A 16,723-nucleotide genomic window follows, 5' to 3' on the forward strand; every position below is an offset into this window, starting at 1 on the left:
TTTCCCTAAAGGCACGGAGTTGTTTTGTCTCTAGCTTAAGTTAAAGAGTACACGCTGTGTTATCTAACCCAGGCCGGTCCTTACGGAACATTTGCCTGTTGCATTACAGCACAACGGACCATGCAAATAAAACCATCTTGGGCATCTGCATCCGCACCGTGTGACTTTCTCAGCGGACGGCTGCGGAAAGCGGCAGAGCTGCCAGGACTACTGCAGATGAAAGGTCACTGATGTCTGAGCCACAGCCTGTAGGACTCATTGTTTAAAGGTTGCTTTGGGACAAATCCAAAGAAATTAGTGGGATCCAGCTGGGCCATCCCTGTTGGGTTGCCCCTTGACTGTTGGTGTCAGTGGATACCAAGGACAATCTGCTGTGCAAAGTTTATCACCAAATTTCTCCCGTGCCTCAAAAGACAAGTGTAGAGCAACACCATGAGGTACCTTAACACCACAAAATCACAGAAAACTTCACAGAGCCAATATATATATATTCTGAGGTCCTCTCCTAATCTCCCCGTTTCTGCGTAAAGAGTTGCGCGCTCTCCTCCACTGCCCAGGTGGCCATGGCTCCTGCCTGCACCAGGAGCAGCAAACATGGAGAGGGAAGATTCGTTTCCCCACCACAGCAATTTCCATACACTAACTGGGACCGCATTAAAGCTCTCCCCAGCCCCACTCATGAAGTATGCTCAGACATCTTTGCTGCCAACAGCTCACTGAGACTCAGATGCTCACAGTGAGGAGGTACGCGATTGCTTTATCCAACGGAGGTTAGTGCTAGCAGTAAGCAGGTGGGAGAAGGTAGTTCCCAGCACAGGCCTGGGAGAAGATGGATGGCTTAGGTATCCTTCTCAACTAATATCCAAGATTGTATTTTTCTCATTCCCTCATTTAATTTCCTGACTGCCCTATCAGAAAAGCTGGGCTGCACCGAGCACAAGCAGAGATGCCTTGGGGACACCCAGCTGCTGCTCCCCTGGTCATGCCTTCATTTCGCCACACCTGCCACAGCCACCACCCCCTCTGGCTTTGAGAAAACCAAAGCCAAACAGCCATTCATGCTCTGGTTGCTGCTCACAGGGGACCCCAGCCCCAGTGCTGCATCCCTGGCCAGTCTCGTGGGCAGAGCCCCCCAGGGCTGGAGCAGCTCCCAGCAGGCAACCACACTGCATCCAAGGGTTTGCCGGCCGCATCCCCTCCTATCCCCTTGTTTTCCCAGCTCCTCCAGCTAACTCCAGCTGAGCCACACAGCCCCTTCTGGGTAGAAGTCCTGGGGCCTCACCCTGTGTCCTCCTTCCTGGGAAAGGAGCAGATGCTTCTCCACAGCTGATGGATGCATCTCCTCGTCCTCTTCCATGCTTCCCCCTCCTCCTCCCCACACACACTTTCCTTTCACATCCTGAAATCCCAAGCAACAGCGATTCCCACGTCGGATCAACTACTGAACAGCAACATCCGGGGTCTCAGGGGTGACCCGCATCTCTCGAGGACAGCCACCCTGGCTTGCTGGCAGGGAGACAAAATCCCACTGAAAGCTGATGGTGTTGCAATGGACCCCTGGCTAGATTTATAACTGGGCCCTGACCAGATTTACAGCTGTCCTATGGGAAAATGCGCAGTGCTGGCAACTCCTCCTCACAGACCCATGGGGCTGTACAGCTGGCGTAATGCCCAGCACGGTCACCCAAGGCACAGACACCACCAGGGCCTTCAGCTGGAAGCAAACCTGATCTTCTCTGCTAATGGCCAAACCACGCAAGGCTCTGCCGGCGAGGGAGATCCTGGCCCTGCCCAGGGATTGCCCCACCGCTGATGGAATTCTGGTTTTCCTAAGTTCATGCCAGCAGCCTGGGCACAGTTGCTTTACAACTCGGGGAATATTTCCAAAGCAACAGTTAAGAGCCAACCTCACCTTTGTTTCTTTGGAAAACATCAGTTCTCTTCCTTCTTTGAGCCTGGGCTGCCACGCGATGGGCGTGGGTTTCCCTGGCGGGGAACAGCCCGTTTTGCACAGTGCTCCTGCACACACACGGGAAGCCCAAGGCTCCGGCAGCTGCCTGCTCCATCTGCGCACGAGACGTGGGAACCACAGGAGTTTCTGGATGCCCAGCCACCCCGGGAGCACGGCCACCCTGCCTGGGCCACCGGCCACATGCTGACCTGCAGTGTTTGTAAACACCAAACGAATAGCTGGAAACCCGTCCGACAGGGAGCCCCCTAGTTAAATATTTTTAGTTTTATTTTTTGTTGTTTTAAATAAAGCTCACCAGGACTATTTGTACATGAGCAGAGGTCTCTCCTTTTACCCGTTCTGTGCAGTATGTAATGGAAGTGAAGCCTGCAGGGGCTCGCACCCCCAGGCTGAGGGTTAGGCAGCGACAAGCAAAGGACTCACCAAACATACCTTTGGAGGGGGGAGGTCCGGCAGGCTCTTCTGAGGAGGGGACGAATGCAGTCCTGAGTCTCCATTGGTCAAGGAGTTCCTCCGATCCAGCGCTGCAAGCCAGAAACACAATTATATCGATGGCATGTGGCATTTCCCAGCAAAGCTCTCGCTACCCAGGGTGCACGGGAACAGCGAGGTGCTATTTCAGTAAGAAGCAGAGTGACAATTACAGGCAGCACTACGGGGCCACCATGTCATTTCGTGCCGTACCCAGGAATGTGGCACTTGGAGACCAAGCAAAAGAACTGGCATCTGGTTTGGGGGCATGTTTTTCCTTCTGGAGGGTAAACCATGAAGCCTAGACCCACTGCTGAAACTTTAATGGGTCTTGAGAAGCAGCACAGGCGGATGCTACACAGTGTCTGGAGATCCACAGCACTTTAGTCCTTGCTCGCTCTCATCCCCGCTGCTGCAAACGGACAGATTGGTGACTGTCCCCACCTCTGCTGCCTTTCCAGAAACGTGGAGCTCATACCACCCTGCTCCCAGAGCGAACCGCAAAGGCTGCTGCCTAGCTGGGCTGCACAACGGCTTATCATAGCCAGCCAAGAACAGTAGTTTAACCACTACCGAAGGAAGAGTTGCTCTCAAAGCAGCCCAGGCCAAACACGTGAAAGGGCATATGGCAGCAGAACTGTTCCAGGCGTCTGCCTCTGGAAAGTCACATTTTCCAAGCAGCTGAATGCAGAGTGATTCAGTAGCTGGAGGGTATGGCAAGGGCTCAGAAAACTTGTGTTCAGTCCCTCTCTTTCCCCACCACAGAACTCCTGGGTGGCCTCAAACAAGTGCCCAAATCCCACGACCTCCGAGACAGCACAACGCAGCAATGCTCAGGAACAAGTGGGAGCAAGGCACCAAGCAGCTGAAAAATGAAGGACTTTGAAGGCATTACCCTGTGCAGAGGGGGGAAATTCCCTTTTACAGAGCGCCTTTGCCAAACACTGTGGGAGAAATGAGGTAAGGTCTTCAGGCGTTGCAAGTCCAGTAAATTAAAAGGGAATTGGGTCCAGAATCTGCAGCAGAGTGGATGCTCTAGCTCCCTTAGTCACCTGCGGATGCTGCCAAGGCACCGCGCAGTGCCCAGCAGCGGTCAGCACTGCCCTCAGAAGATGCGGGCAGGAACTTTGCTGCATATTTCTGGACTTTAAAAATAGAAGCTGGAAACCACATCACTTTGTTCACGTCTGGGACTCGGAAGCCACGATGACAGCTCTGCCCTGCCAGGCTGCAGCCAGCTCCTGGCCTGACGGCGCGAGAGCTCAAAATACATCTCTTGTGACAAATTGCTCCCTGTGATGCAGGACTCCTGGTCATCAGCACTGGCTGACTTCAGTAAGTCAGGAGGACACGGACACCCATGGATCAACAGACACCAACTCCAAGCAGCTGTTTGCGCCTCGCAAGTAGGGCTGCTGGATGTCTTGTAAGGTTCAAATGGAGTAAAGCAGGTGAGCCTATGACACAGACTGATCATGGGGAGATCCACCTACCAAAATACCCCATGATTACAGTGCCAGAGTCATATCTACAGGCTGCTGTTGGAGGTTGGCCTTTTCTGTAAAGGACCAAGGAGATGGTGCTGTCAGGGCAGACACCTTCCATCAACAGCAGCTGCTGAGGTCATTGCTGCTTTTGGAAACATCAGAAACAAGTCTAAGATTTCCTAAAGCCCTTGGGCTGCTACCCAAGAGGGGATTATCTCCACACTTACAGTTGTCCACACGGGGAACTTTTTAGAGGCCTCCTTGGCAGAGAGAAATGGACAGGCCAACTGACATCCTCCTCTGCCAGGCAGAACCTCCCATGCTCAGCTCCACAGAGGAGAAATCATTGCAGCAGCAAAAACCACTGCCAAACCTTTTGCAAGTGCTGACCATCTGTTCTCGACTCTCCGAAACCTAGCAATCATCCCACTGAACCTCACCATGCCAGGAAAATGCTGTTTGGTTTCTGTACCAGCAGTTCCTCCTCCTCCCACCAACCTTGGAGCGCAGGACGGAGACCACAGCTTTGGTCCTCACCCTGCTGGAAACCTGCCCACCTCCATGGACACATGCCCATGTACTCCAGCTGAAGAGCAGAGCAGGATGCAATGGAGCTTTGATTTTCAGGCTCTGTGGAGGAAGAATCCCCTTTTAACCTTCATCCTGACAAGACCCCTGGGAGACGTTATTGGGTTTTCTGTTCTGAGGTTGCAGAGAGCAACTATCGCTGTGCCCAGCACGTGGGGACAAGCACCTAATAGAATCATAGAATGGTTTGGGTTGGAAGGGACCTTAAAGATCATTGAGTTCCAACCCCCCTGCCATGGGCTCCCACTAGACCAGGTTGCTCAAAGCCCCATCCAACCTGACCTTGAACACCTCCAGGGATGGGGCATCCACAGCTTCCTTGGGAAGCCTATTCCAGTGCCTCACCATCCTCAGAGTAAAGAATTTCTTCCTAATATCTAATCTAAATCTCTCCTCTTTCAGTTCAAAACCATTACCCCTTGTCCTATCACTACACGTCCTGATCAAGAGTCCCTCCCCATCTTTCCTGTAGTCTCTTTAGGTACTGGAAGGGGCTATAAGGTCTGCTCGGAGCCTTCTCTTCTCCAGGCTGAACAACCCCAACTCTCTCAGCATGTCCTCATAGGAGAGGTGCTCCAGCCCTCTGATCATCTTTGTGGTCCTCCTCTGGACTCACTTCCAACAGGTCTATGACCATCTTATGTTGGGGGCATGCTTTCTGTATGGAAAGTCCTCACAGCATGTGCTGTACATACCCCTTCCTTCTGCTGCTACACACGTCAGCACCACAAATCACAGACTGTTTCCTTATTGGGGTGGGAGGGAAGGAGTATTTTTTCCTAGACAAGCTTTAACACTTTGCAAGTGTCTTCTGATAAAGATGTCTCTCTAAAACCTGGAATTTGGACAGAATTTAGAAGAGGGAAGGAAGAAGAAAAAAGAACGAAAATCCTGCTAAAATTGGCATTTGTACTAACTGTTATTTATCAGTGCTCTCTGTTCTTTGTAAAAGCGAATCCCTCCTGTTATTTGAGGTAAGAGGACTGCAGTGTGCACCACCAGGAGCCCTAAGCTGCTCGTCGGTCCCACCTCCCAAGATCCTGCACCTCGATCCCTCTGTGCTGACTTCCAGGAGGAGATGGCATTCGGCTCACTGAAGAGTCCCACGGACTTGCAAGGTAGAGACTTGCTGTGTGTCTCAAGTAAACAAGATTAAGTAAGTGATGGTGCCTTCATCATTCACTGCAGTGAATTAAATTACTGTACTATAAAAAGGCATGTCAAAAGGAGCGCATTTAGCTTAAATCCTTACTGATGGAATTAGAAGCAGTGAGTGAAATATGTTTTTTTGCAGAAATAGCATGTTTTAAGGCTTGGAAAGGAAACTTTTGGAGCTGATGTATTATCCCCACAGGGCATGAGAGGTCCCATTGACTTCAGCCACAAAAGTGTGGTGACCACATCCCACCAAAGGATTTTGGTGAAACAAAGTGCCCAGAGCAACAGTGGACAAAAGGGGTAAAGGGAGCTGCATAACCACTGGGAGATCCATATCACACCCCCTAGCACCAGTGGGTACTGGGGCCCTCTCTACCTGCTAACTCTGAACCTGCTGGTCCCACTTCTGACCAGGCAGGCACGGACCTCTCCATGCAGTTAGAGAGGCAGGATCAGGGCTGTACATCCAGCTGCAGCTATGGCTAAGGTCCCATACATGTCTCACTGACTTCAGCATTTCCAAATAACTCAAAAGTTTTACTTGGAATAGGGAGGTTGTTGAAAACAGAGAAAGAGAGAAGCGCCAGGTCCCACAGGGAGCAACGGAGTGGGTAGGCTCATGGCCTCGATAGGGAAAGTCTGAAATAAAAGAACCAACTCTAAAAATAAATTGTCTGAAATTTGCCCCTGTGTTTCAGCATGGTGGATCAGCGCAAGTCTTGGTTTATATACCCAAATGGTAACTTATATAAAGAGATGTTTATGTCACTGCTGAGCCACCTGGGGCTACTAGGATGCTGTGCAATCCTGTTATGGAGCATTACAGCATCACCCAGAGGTCCCTGTCTGGAGACCACATTGGGGCTGCACACATAATCTGGGAGGACGTCCTGTTCTTCAGAGCTATTTGAAGTTAACCTAAATTCAGCTGCAGGTAGTTTAAAAAAACAAACCAAACCAAAGGAACAAAACAACCCACCACAAGACAATAAAACCAAAACAAACAACTCTGGAAACGGACTTATCCCAACTACTGCAGGACCAGCATGTCAACAGCAGGCTGCACTGATGCGTCCTCATCTCATCTGTTTGGATCAGAAAAAGTGGGGTAGGGTCAGCCTCTGACTACCTGTGCACCAGCGAGGCGTGCGTCAGCAATAATCTCACTCCAGGCAATTATCACAAACAGCCTTTGTGATGAACTTCAAAGAGCGAGGACATTTTTAGAGAATTATGGTCTTTCCCATTTTACAAATTCAAATTTAAATAGGAAATGAGTATTTTATCTAGGTTTAATTTCTTGGCTTGTACACTGCAGAACTCTTGCATCCCCCGGGAGATGAAGGTGCTCTGCCCGCGCAGATGGCGAGGGTGCAGGCTGCGCCTGGGAACTCGCCTCGCAAGGCTGTGACAACGCAGACCCTCTGGGCTACAGCAGAGCAACACGCTAAAGAAGACACATGCTTTCAAGGTCTCAAAGAGGTGAAGTGATATGTTTCGTGGCCAAAGGAAACATGAGGGCTTCCTTAAATATTTCAGGCAATGGAGCTGCAAGCCTTAGAAGGCAACATTTTTATCCCAAAATAACGCTCTCCAAAGTGCTACTTCCAGGAATAACCTCACAGTGTTGGCAAGGACCATGATTTCCAAAGGAATGCAATGAAAATGGCTGTGCTTCCACACCATCAACTGCCTCGTCCCTCAGAGCTGCTGGGGGGGCCTCCACAGCTCCCAGTAAAGCAAGGCTCTAACCACACGTGCGCCTTCATTGCCCCGTTAGGTATGAGGCAACCATTGATCTTCAGCTCCCTACCTTTGTCTTGTTTCTCCTGGTCACCCTGCTGTTTATGGATGGTCACTTTGTTCATATAAATATATTCCTCATCGCCACCTGCAAGCGAAGGGAAAAGTGAACTCTTTACCACCCGCTGCTTTCACGTTGTTAAGTTTTTCCACAAAGACAGATGTAAAAAATGTCTCTGCTGAGTACATTTTGGGGAGAGCATATTGGTTGAGGAAACGTGCAGAAAAAACCCCAAGCAATAATAAAAAGCAGAAAAATTAAATGCTTTATAGTCAGGAAATTCCATAAGTTAAAATTTCTACTTAAACATTAACTTGGCCAAACAGTACATCCTGTGTATCTTACAAAGTGGATTAAATAAACTTAAGGTTTAATAAGGAAAACAGAAAGTATTAGGAATCTTGGGAATCCTTCGCTTGTAAAGCTGGACACATAACTATAGTAATTTTACATAAACAATTAGAGGTCACTGCAAAAATAATCTGTTTCATTTTCTCCTTCTAATTTTCATGGCTCCCCTTCCCACCAGCCTCCAAGAAAAAGTTGCTTAAAGACCCCGTAGCAGTTCCCACGAGACCCCACCACCCCATCCTTGGTTTTCCTTGCCCGTACCGCTGGACTTGGTGTAGACTCGCAGAAGGTCAGAGAGAAAGCTCTTCTTCACAATGGCAGTGCTGCTCAAGTTCTCCTTGTCCAGTATCCTCAGAAAATCTTCAAGTTCTGTGAGCAGCTGCTCGAGAGCTACAACAGCAACAGAGACAACCGTTGGCAAAGCAGTTGGGTGGCATTTCAAAAGAGCACATCCATTAATTCTGAATTTTCTGAGATCCTCTGCAATTTTCTGCCCAGGAATAATTCATATTTAGTTTTCCAGCTTGAACCTTCCCTCTAGTTTTGAAAAGAAAGTGGGTCCAGCTTCCCTCTGTCCATTCACACACCAGTAAAATCCCATGTAAACATCTATTCTTCCTCCTATTGGACTTTGTGCTCAAGGGGGAAAAAGCCTGGACGGATTTTGAACATTAGGGCTGAGATTAGACAAAAGCAGCTAGCAAGATCTTGACACTTGAATCTTGAGCACATACATAATTCATAATTCAGTAACTTCTCAAGCTGCCACGCTTAGGTAGTGACCACAGAGATCATTCTGCCACGTGGAACTGAAGACCCAGGACTGAGCAGCATCTCAGAGACTCCCAGGAAAACCTGCTGTACCAAAACATCCCTGCATACCTGCAGCAAGCAACTCGGACACACCGCTCCCCAGCACTGAGGGCTCAGCCAGGCTAACAGGTTTGTTTTCCTCTGAGGAGCTACTGAGCTCTGCCACCGACAAATCACTTCTCTGACAGGGCTCATGCTGAAGCAACAGGCATTTAATTGCTTGCTTTTGTTCATGCTGAAGTTTATCGTGGACTAATTAGCAGCAGCAGCAGGAGCCCGTTCCAGGGAGGAAATAACAGAGTATTATGTAGAGAGAGGAAGCGCCGCACAAGAATGATGGTGTGTGGGAAAAGCACTGAAAACCCAGCCAGGGCTGTTCCTCCCCTTTGGAGGCTCCCCAGCTACCCCACTCCATCGCTCCCTGATGCTCAGGAGCTGCGGGGCAGATGGGCAGCGAAGGTTGGGTTTGCCAGCGCCAGGCTGCAAAGTAGGCTGACTCCTCAGCACACCACCAAGTAACGTGACATATGGACAATTTAACCAGGGCAATGCTCCGTTCCCTTTACACACACGCTGTGTGTTCCCGTGGTACCCCTGTGAGTCACAGTTCACACCAATGAATTGGAAAAGTCTTAATATTTTGGTTTCATAAGATAAAAAACATCTGAAGCATATCTAGTTTAAGTGCCACCACCTCCAAGGTCACAAAGAACATTTGTGTAAGACCAGGAGAGAGCCATCACCTTCTTATTCCCCCATCTTTAGCCACCAGGAAACCTTTCCTCAGGTTAGAATGTTAATAAATAAAGCATAAATCACACTGTAAAGGTTAATGTTGCTAGCCATTAATTGAAAAACATTCTAGTGCTCTGAAACTGTAATAATCTTCACTATCTCGACTGTAAAAGAGTCTAATGACTCCAGATCAATCAATAATGGCTCCAGAGGAACCTACCAACTGATAGTACCTCACACTTCTTTTTTATACCTGCTACACCAAATTAATTCTCTTCTGGTCTGATTTAGGACCAGTAGGGAATAGAAAAGGCCTGTATCGTGCTGCATTAACTTGAATGGTTTTGCAAGCTGCAGCTTTGCCCAGCTATAAGCCACTGCAAATCAGAGAAAGCAAGAATCACTTCAAGAAACAACAGTTTTTTTCATAAACTGTACGGAAACAGGTAGTATTTGGCGACAACAAGATTAGATGCCACTGATATCATTAAACAATGAAACGTGAGCATTTGATGTCAAACACACTCATAACCAGCTTCTCTCAAGCTTCAAGGACCATGCTGCTTTTAAGTTTAAGGAAACTTCACTGGGGTAAATCACAGCCTCGCTCATCTGCTTTGGTGGCTCACTTCAGAAAATTTAAATTGAGGTCAGTTCCCGCTGGCCAGACCTAAATGTACGTTCCTATTAGATCGTCCGGATGGACAGCATATTCATGTGTCGGAGATGGTATCAGAAGAAACAGCACAAAAAATACCAAATCTTAATTTGAAGCTTCAGAAGTGGGTCAGCTCCCCACAGCTGCCCACATGGAAGTCATGATAACACATTTGCAGGGAAGGGGTTGTAATTCCCATTCCCTCCTCCACTCCCACGACTGCAGAAAATGACTTTATTCTTCTCCCAGGAATCCACAGCTAGCACACACACAGGGCCGAGCTCTTATGAATAGCGCAGCCCATACAGTAGGTTACATTTCCCAGCCCACCAAAACTGAATTCAGGCTTCTCGTGACTCAAAGGAACTCATTTAGGACATGATCCTGAGGCCACAGAGGTCAGTGGAAAGACTCTGTCAGACTTCAATGGGTTCAGACTTCAGGGGCTCAAGAGAGATTCATTTTGCTCTTCTTCAGCAAGAAGCAGCATACAACCCACCTGCTTCTATGCAAGTATCTCCTTGATCTCAGCTGGACATTCCCAATCCAAACCTGATACCTCCAAAGTAAACTGCCATTGAAACCAACGTGACCATTCATTCTCTCATATCTGCAAATGAACAAGCTAATATTTATCAGAGTGACGAATGCGAGAAGTAAGAAGAATTAATATGATGGGGGTCTAGAAGATCCTCTGTGCAAGCAAGAATCACAGCAGGTCCCAGCGGGTGAACAGGACTAAAAACAGTTGAGAGCCTACGTACGTCAAACTGTCTCAAGATTTTGAATGTTGGAAACCACTGCTCGATCTCAGCTAAAGACCTATCACGTGATGGTGATGATGCATTGAACATGCTCATGGCAAAACCAGGTTGGTGGTTATCCAAAGCAGCCTGCAACAAATGGATCTCCCTCCAAGCCGCATTGTTTTGCTCTCCTTATCTTAGCAGTTCAGAAATGAGAGCATGTAAAGAGATGATTCCTGTAGCTGGGCTTGCTCTGCAGGGCAATAGTTACAGGTGCAAGGAACTTGATTGCAAAATCACATGGCTGTGGGCAGTAGGATGAGAGGTCAGTAGACAGAAGCCTGAGTCGCAAGGCAGCGCAATTCTCAGAGATGCTTTTGAGAAACATCCTTCCACAGCTACATTACTCTTCTCAACTCTTGTAGCACTTCTTTGTGAACCCCCAATTACAACATGACTCAGGTAATCTTTCTGGCACCGTCTCAAGTAAATACTTCCATAGTGCTTACAAAAATTCAGCCTACTTCATGGAAAACGGGAGATTACCTCTAAGATTATGATTGGCCCAGAAGAATTAAAAGAGTTAGACAAGGTCACTGTGAATACTTCTACTGAATCCAGCCCTCCCAAGCCCCAGGATATGACCTACTCCATCTCTTTACAAAGCTTGGGCACACATATGGGGTACCATTAGATAGTGCAGCACAGCTCAGATGATGCTGCTCTTCTCCGTGGGCACAGGTATCAGTCACTAGATAAAACCATAAGGATTTTGCAACATGTGATGGAGAATGGTGTAGGATCAATAGAAAATGTGGCTGATTTGCATCTGCAATAAGTGGATGATCATCACTGAAAGGACTGGACTTTGAAGTATATAGAAATATCACATCTTACTGAGGTAATAAGGACTTAAAGGGGGTTACAACCAGAACTACCATGTCCTCTTGCATGCACTTAAGTGGAGGATGGGAGATATTCTCCCTCTTTTACTCCAAGGCAACATAACCGTTTTTACAGAAACTCCTGAGCAGACCCTCTCTGTTTGAAGGTTGCAACTTTGGTCCCAGCAATAAGCAAAGCATTGCATGAAACACTACTGATCTGTTTCAATGGCAATTCAGTGGCAGTAGGACAGCCCTGAAAAGGGCTTCTTTTGGCAGAAGTCTATGGCCTTTCTTCGCAGACAGAAAGTCTCTTGCATTGCAGTGGTGTCTATCCTAGTTCATGTGAAGCCAGAGCCAAAAACGCAGCCGCTTGCGAAGCCCCATTGAGGAAGCACATTCCTTGCAAAAGAGCTGCCAATTTTGCCTGACACCAAGGTCACTGAAAGGTAAATGACCACTAAACTAGATTATAAAAGCCATTCTTACCAATAACCACTGATCTTTGTCATTGTGCTACAATAACAACCTATGTCTACATCTAATTACTTCATGTCTTGGCCTTATGAGGAAGTGGAAAGACAGGCTCAGAATGAACTTCCATTCAAATGTTTTAGTAACCACTGGGCAGGATTATATTAGACCATTTAATCTAAATTCAATTATTTATTTTATGAAGGTAGAGGGGCCTCAGCCACCGGACAAAGAACTGTAATAAGATACATACTAAAAGACAAACTCTTTCCTCTACCGAGATGAGAGGTGAAAGATAAGGAGTATCATTTGCTACATAGGAAACTAAGGCATAGAGAGATTAAGTGATTTGTCAAAGGGTGTGGGTGTATTCTCCAGCAGATCAGGAATACAATCCCTTTTTCCTGCATCCCAGCCTGCAGATCTCACTCCCAAACCACCCTTTCCTTGAATCCCGAAGTGTTGGGAGATTTCCCACCTTCCTGCCAAAAGCAGGATCTGGGTTTGGTACTTTTGGCTTCACCCCTCCTAGAAGGGGCTGGGCTGAGCTGCTGGCGAACAGCACAGATTCAGGTAAATACCTGCAGCCTGTGGCACGCCAAGATTTTCGCTTCAAAAACCTTGGAAAGTCCAGAGATGGTGAAACTGATAACAGCACTGTGATTCATGCAGGCATCAGGCCACTCGAGCAGAGGGGCTGCCGAGGGGCACCTCGAGGTGCCCACACACCCCCAGCCTCCCCGGAGAGCCCCCTCCAAGCAGGGCAGCCCACGGCAGCCTTTTGGACCCCGTTTCCTGCTGCTGACCATCCCTGGCTGGCAGCACTGGGATGCCCGAGGGGCTGCTTTGGCAGAAAGCAGTTCCCTTTCTTGCCCTGGTTTTTCTTTTTTCCTTCGCTGCATAAAATCAATAGGGCAGCTGACGAGCGAGCGTGCAGAGAGGACAGGCGGGTACAGAGACGGCATTCAGGCGGCTGAATAGCGAGTGCTGTCAGTGGAGCAGGAGGACCCAGCCCAGGCCTCCTCAGCTAATTTGGAGTCTTACAGTAACAGTCAGCCTTTGCAAGGGGGAAAAGTCACCCATGATGACAGCTAGAGAAGGCCATTCTCTCCAGCTGTGAGGAAAGGCAGATGTGTGGATGGTGACAGCTGTAACAGCTGGATGAGCCCCAACGCGGGGCTGCTTTCCAAAGTTGCAAAGCGGATCCTTCCTCAGGCAAACCGATCCTTCTCATCCTGCCAGAATCAGGGTCTTGCAGAGGAGCAGGAGAGGAAAGGGTACAGCAATGCTTCGGCCAGGGTTACAGCTCCTCTGTCCTGCTCTGGATGCCGCCGGCTTCAGCGCACTAGGGCAATGTAATGCAAGGAAGGGCACATGGGGAAGGGCTTGCCCAAATACAGTGCCAGGAAGAAGCAGCATCCCCTGTTGAACCCCAGAAGGCTGCTCCTCCAAAATGCATCCCCACCGCACTGAAACCCCACCAGCATTCAGCCAGGCTGGAAAAAAAAAAAGCCACCACAACAAACAAAACAAAAAACCCAAAACCAAAAAGCAGACAAGGGTGGACTACAGTTTACCAGCTTGGTTTTGATCATCAGAAACCAGGCTTTGCTTCCCACACTTGCACCTGCAATGACTGGCCAGCCTGTTTCTTTTAGCTTTTCATGGAAAAAGAATAAAAAAGCCCAGCCCATTGTTGTCCGGTTGAAACTCAGCCATTTTTTTTTCTGCAGAAAAATAATTGCAAGTATATAAATATTTGTCAAAAAAAATCTCCCCACAGCAAAATGAGAAGAGCTATGTTTATCAAAGGAAAGAAAAAAAAGAAAAAACCCACAAAACAACCCCACCAGTAAACAGTAAACTTTCTCATTGGAGAATCACTAGATTAAACAAAATGAAAGGCAAAACTCACAAACCCGAGACAAGCTAGAATTCCTCAAAATAAGACGACTGTAAAATTAGAGAACTCCTATCATAGTTTCCCTATTAAGCCAGTCAAGTGTCAGACAGTTATGACCACTGTCACAAAGCTGTCTGATTTTCAGACATAATGAGTGCTCACAAGGAAGAAAGAAAGGAAAAAAACCAAACACCCAACCACCCAGACTGCTTCTATTGATGTACCTAAAATCCAGTATCGCCTGGCTTCACACTCGCATTGGGAGCATTAGGCTCCTCTTTGTTGCAAAGTATGAATCATGGAAGGAGAGAGGCAAACAATGTGTCTCGTTGGTTGTGGGCTGTGAACTGCACAGATGAACCCAAGCAGCTCTGCGTGGGCTGCTCTGGAAGTTCGAACAAGACTCGTATTGAGAAGCGGCAGCTCTAACCTAGGAACTCTGAACTTTAACAAAACGGCAGCAGAAAATGCACACAAAGCTTTTTTTCAGTTAGCTGAGCAAACAACAGACTTCTCTTTCCTCTGAAGGTGGGAAACAGCATCCAAGAAAAATTAAGGAAAAAAAAAAAAAAAGGAAGGGAGAAGAGAAGCAAAACATGAAAGTTACTGTGTTGTAAGGAGTATTTACTGAGCAGTCTTGTATTTTAGTGCCAGGTTGCTTTATTACAGGCAATAGAGGGTATATGCATGAAACTCCAGGGGCAATACAGTGACGTCTTTCTTTGCAAAGGGTCTCAGTCTTTCCATGACAGCACAACCGGTGAGTCATTGGAGGTCTCACACTGGCAAACAAATTTGTTGGGTGACATCTGAAAGAAGCTGGCATCTCTTCCCTTTGTAGCATGCCATGTTACCAGAGTGCCCATCAAACTCGGAAGATCCCCAAGGCTTTACTAGGCTGCAGACTGCAGGTTGGTGCTCAGGTGCTTGGGAATGCACGTAGCATCGCCAAATGGGGACATATCACAAAGCGCCATGGAAGACTGTGCTGGGATCTGGAGTTGATTGGACTGTCGCTGTGAGAAGTGCTGCATCCTCAGCATGCGGGGGACCAGGTCACATATCACTTGCGTAACAGGGAAGCAACTAAAGAAACATCAGTGCAGTAGCCAAGAGGATCAGTAAGGATCAAACCAAATCAAGATAGCTGTCAACTAGAAAAATTTCAACCAAGTCAGGCAGGGCAGGATGATAAAGAGGGTCCTATTTCTAAGGTAAATATCCCCAAGAGCGGGCCCTAGTGAGCTCCCTTCCTAGCAGGGAGGTAAACAAACCCAACAATTCTTACAAAGCAGAAATCATATTTGCTGCCAAGCCCCAGAGTTGGATCCTACAGTGGCGTGACAGAGAGAGACGCAATTTCCTCTAAAGCCACCACCATCTATTCCCTTCTCCCCCCACAGTCCTTTCTGTTGGGTTTTTTCCCCCCCTTTTTCCTTCCATTTTCTGCTAAGATTGGTTTTTTTTTTCAGTGAAGTTTTGTTCTCCTCTCCATCCTTCAATCCTCAGACTGCACAGCTGACTTCACTGGTGGGTTGGTGACCACCTGACCTGCAACTTAAAGGACATCCGTTGTTTGCTATCTAATGTAATGCATAGCTATATCCAGGAAGGGGCTACCAAGAGGCGCTTGATCAAATAGAACAGCTGTTTTAAAGAAGAAGAAACATGCAAAAAAACCCTCAACTACGTGACACAAACACGTTGGGCTCTACTGCTCAAATCCCGCACGAGGAGGCATCCCGTAGCCACCCACTCAGCCCAGTCTTGTTCTCCTCTGCCTCAATGCAGTCTTCACTCCCCGAAGGTGGCAACACATACCCCTGCACCTCAGCTCAGGCCTTTACCACAGCTCCTGGAGCCAACCTTCCTTGGTTAGGAAGCATGATTCCAGTCAAAATGCTGTGGCAGACTTTGTATCATCCTTGTTCATCACTCTGCATGGCTACACCTAGAAGAAAGCACATTTCCACCCCTCTCTGCGTTACCGAATAGCAGATACACTGCCATCCTGATGCCTGCCAAAGCCTGCGGCCACGGGAGCCCTCTCTTCTGTGGAAAAAGGAAGCCTGGGATACCACGTTCCCAGAACAGTGACTGGGAAAAAGCAAGGTCCTAACGAGATTAACTATCACAATGATGGTGAACGACAGCCCTGGAACAACACCCTGCAGTTTGTACCACTTCAATACAAATAAAGGAGGTTAACTGCCAAAAATATTTGGAGATGGATTTCTTTCTCGCAGGCAAGACACAAATTAAAGGAAGCTGCCAGATACACACAGGGTTGTGTTGTTTTTTCTAAGAGAGGACATGCACACACACATACACATGCACACACCCTCCGAAGGCCTCATATCAAAGCATTTTCCCACCATTCTCTGTTGATTTAATGGCATCATTTCTCCAACAAACAATAGAAACATAACAGAAGGACAAAGCAATTATGTTTGAGAAAGCAAAAGTAAGAGCTCTGGGGTCAGAGAGAAAGACAGACACACAGCCCTGGAGTCCCCAGTCTTTTCCTTGCTGTTTCCTCTGCAGCAGGGGAGCCGTGCTGGCCACCACAGCCTCCGCTCCTACAGCTGAAAAGCAGAATGACTACACAAGGCTATTGCACTAGTGCAGGGGAAAAACAGGGTTTAAAAGTATCCTGAAGTATATCAGGGTAGGCTGACA

General features: G+C 47.9%; 1 protein-coding gene across 1 annotated transcript in view; it reads right to left on the minus strand.

Annotated features, from left to right (window-relative positions):
* Positions 1-9,059, minus strand: part of AFAP1L2 (actin filament associated protein 1-like 2) — a 28,109-nt gene extending 19,050 nt beyond the window's left edge. Inside the window, exons 1-4 of the mRNA XM_009881638.1 lie at positions 9,050-9,059; positions 8,093-8,221; positions 7,490-7,567; positions 2,396-2,496 (exon numbers count right to left, since the gene is read on the minus strand). Coding sequence (XP_009879940.1) covers positions 2,396-2,496; positions 7,490-7,567; positions 8,093-8,221; positions 9,050-9,059 — 318 coding nt within the window. The remainder of the gene's footprint in view (positions 1-2,395; positions 2,497-7,489; positions 7,568-8,092; positions 8,222-9,049) is intronic.
* Between the last annotated feature and the right edge of the window lie 7,664 nt (positions 9,060-16,723).

The sequence above is a fragment of the Charadrius vociferus genome, unplaced genomic scaffold, assembly GCF_000708025.1.
Source record: "Charadrius vociferus isolate BGI_N301 unplaced genomic scaffold, ASM70802v2 scaffold282, whole genome shotgun sequence".
NCBI lineage: Eukaryota > Metazoa > Chordata > Aves > Charadriiformes > Charadriidae > Charadrius > Charadrius vociferus.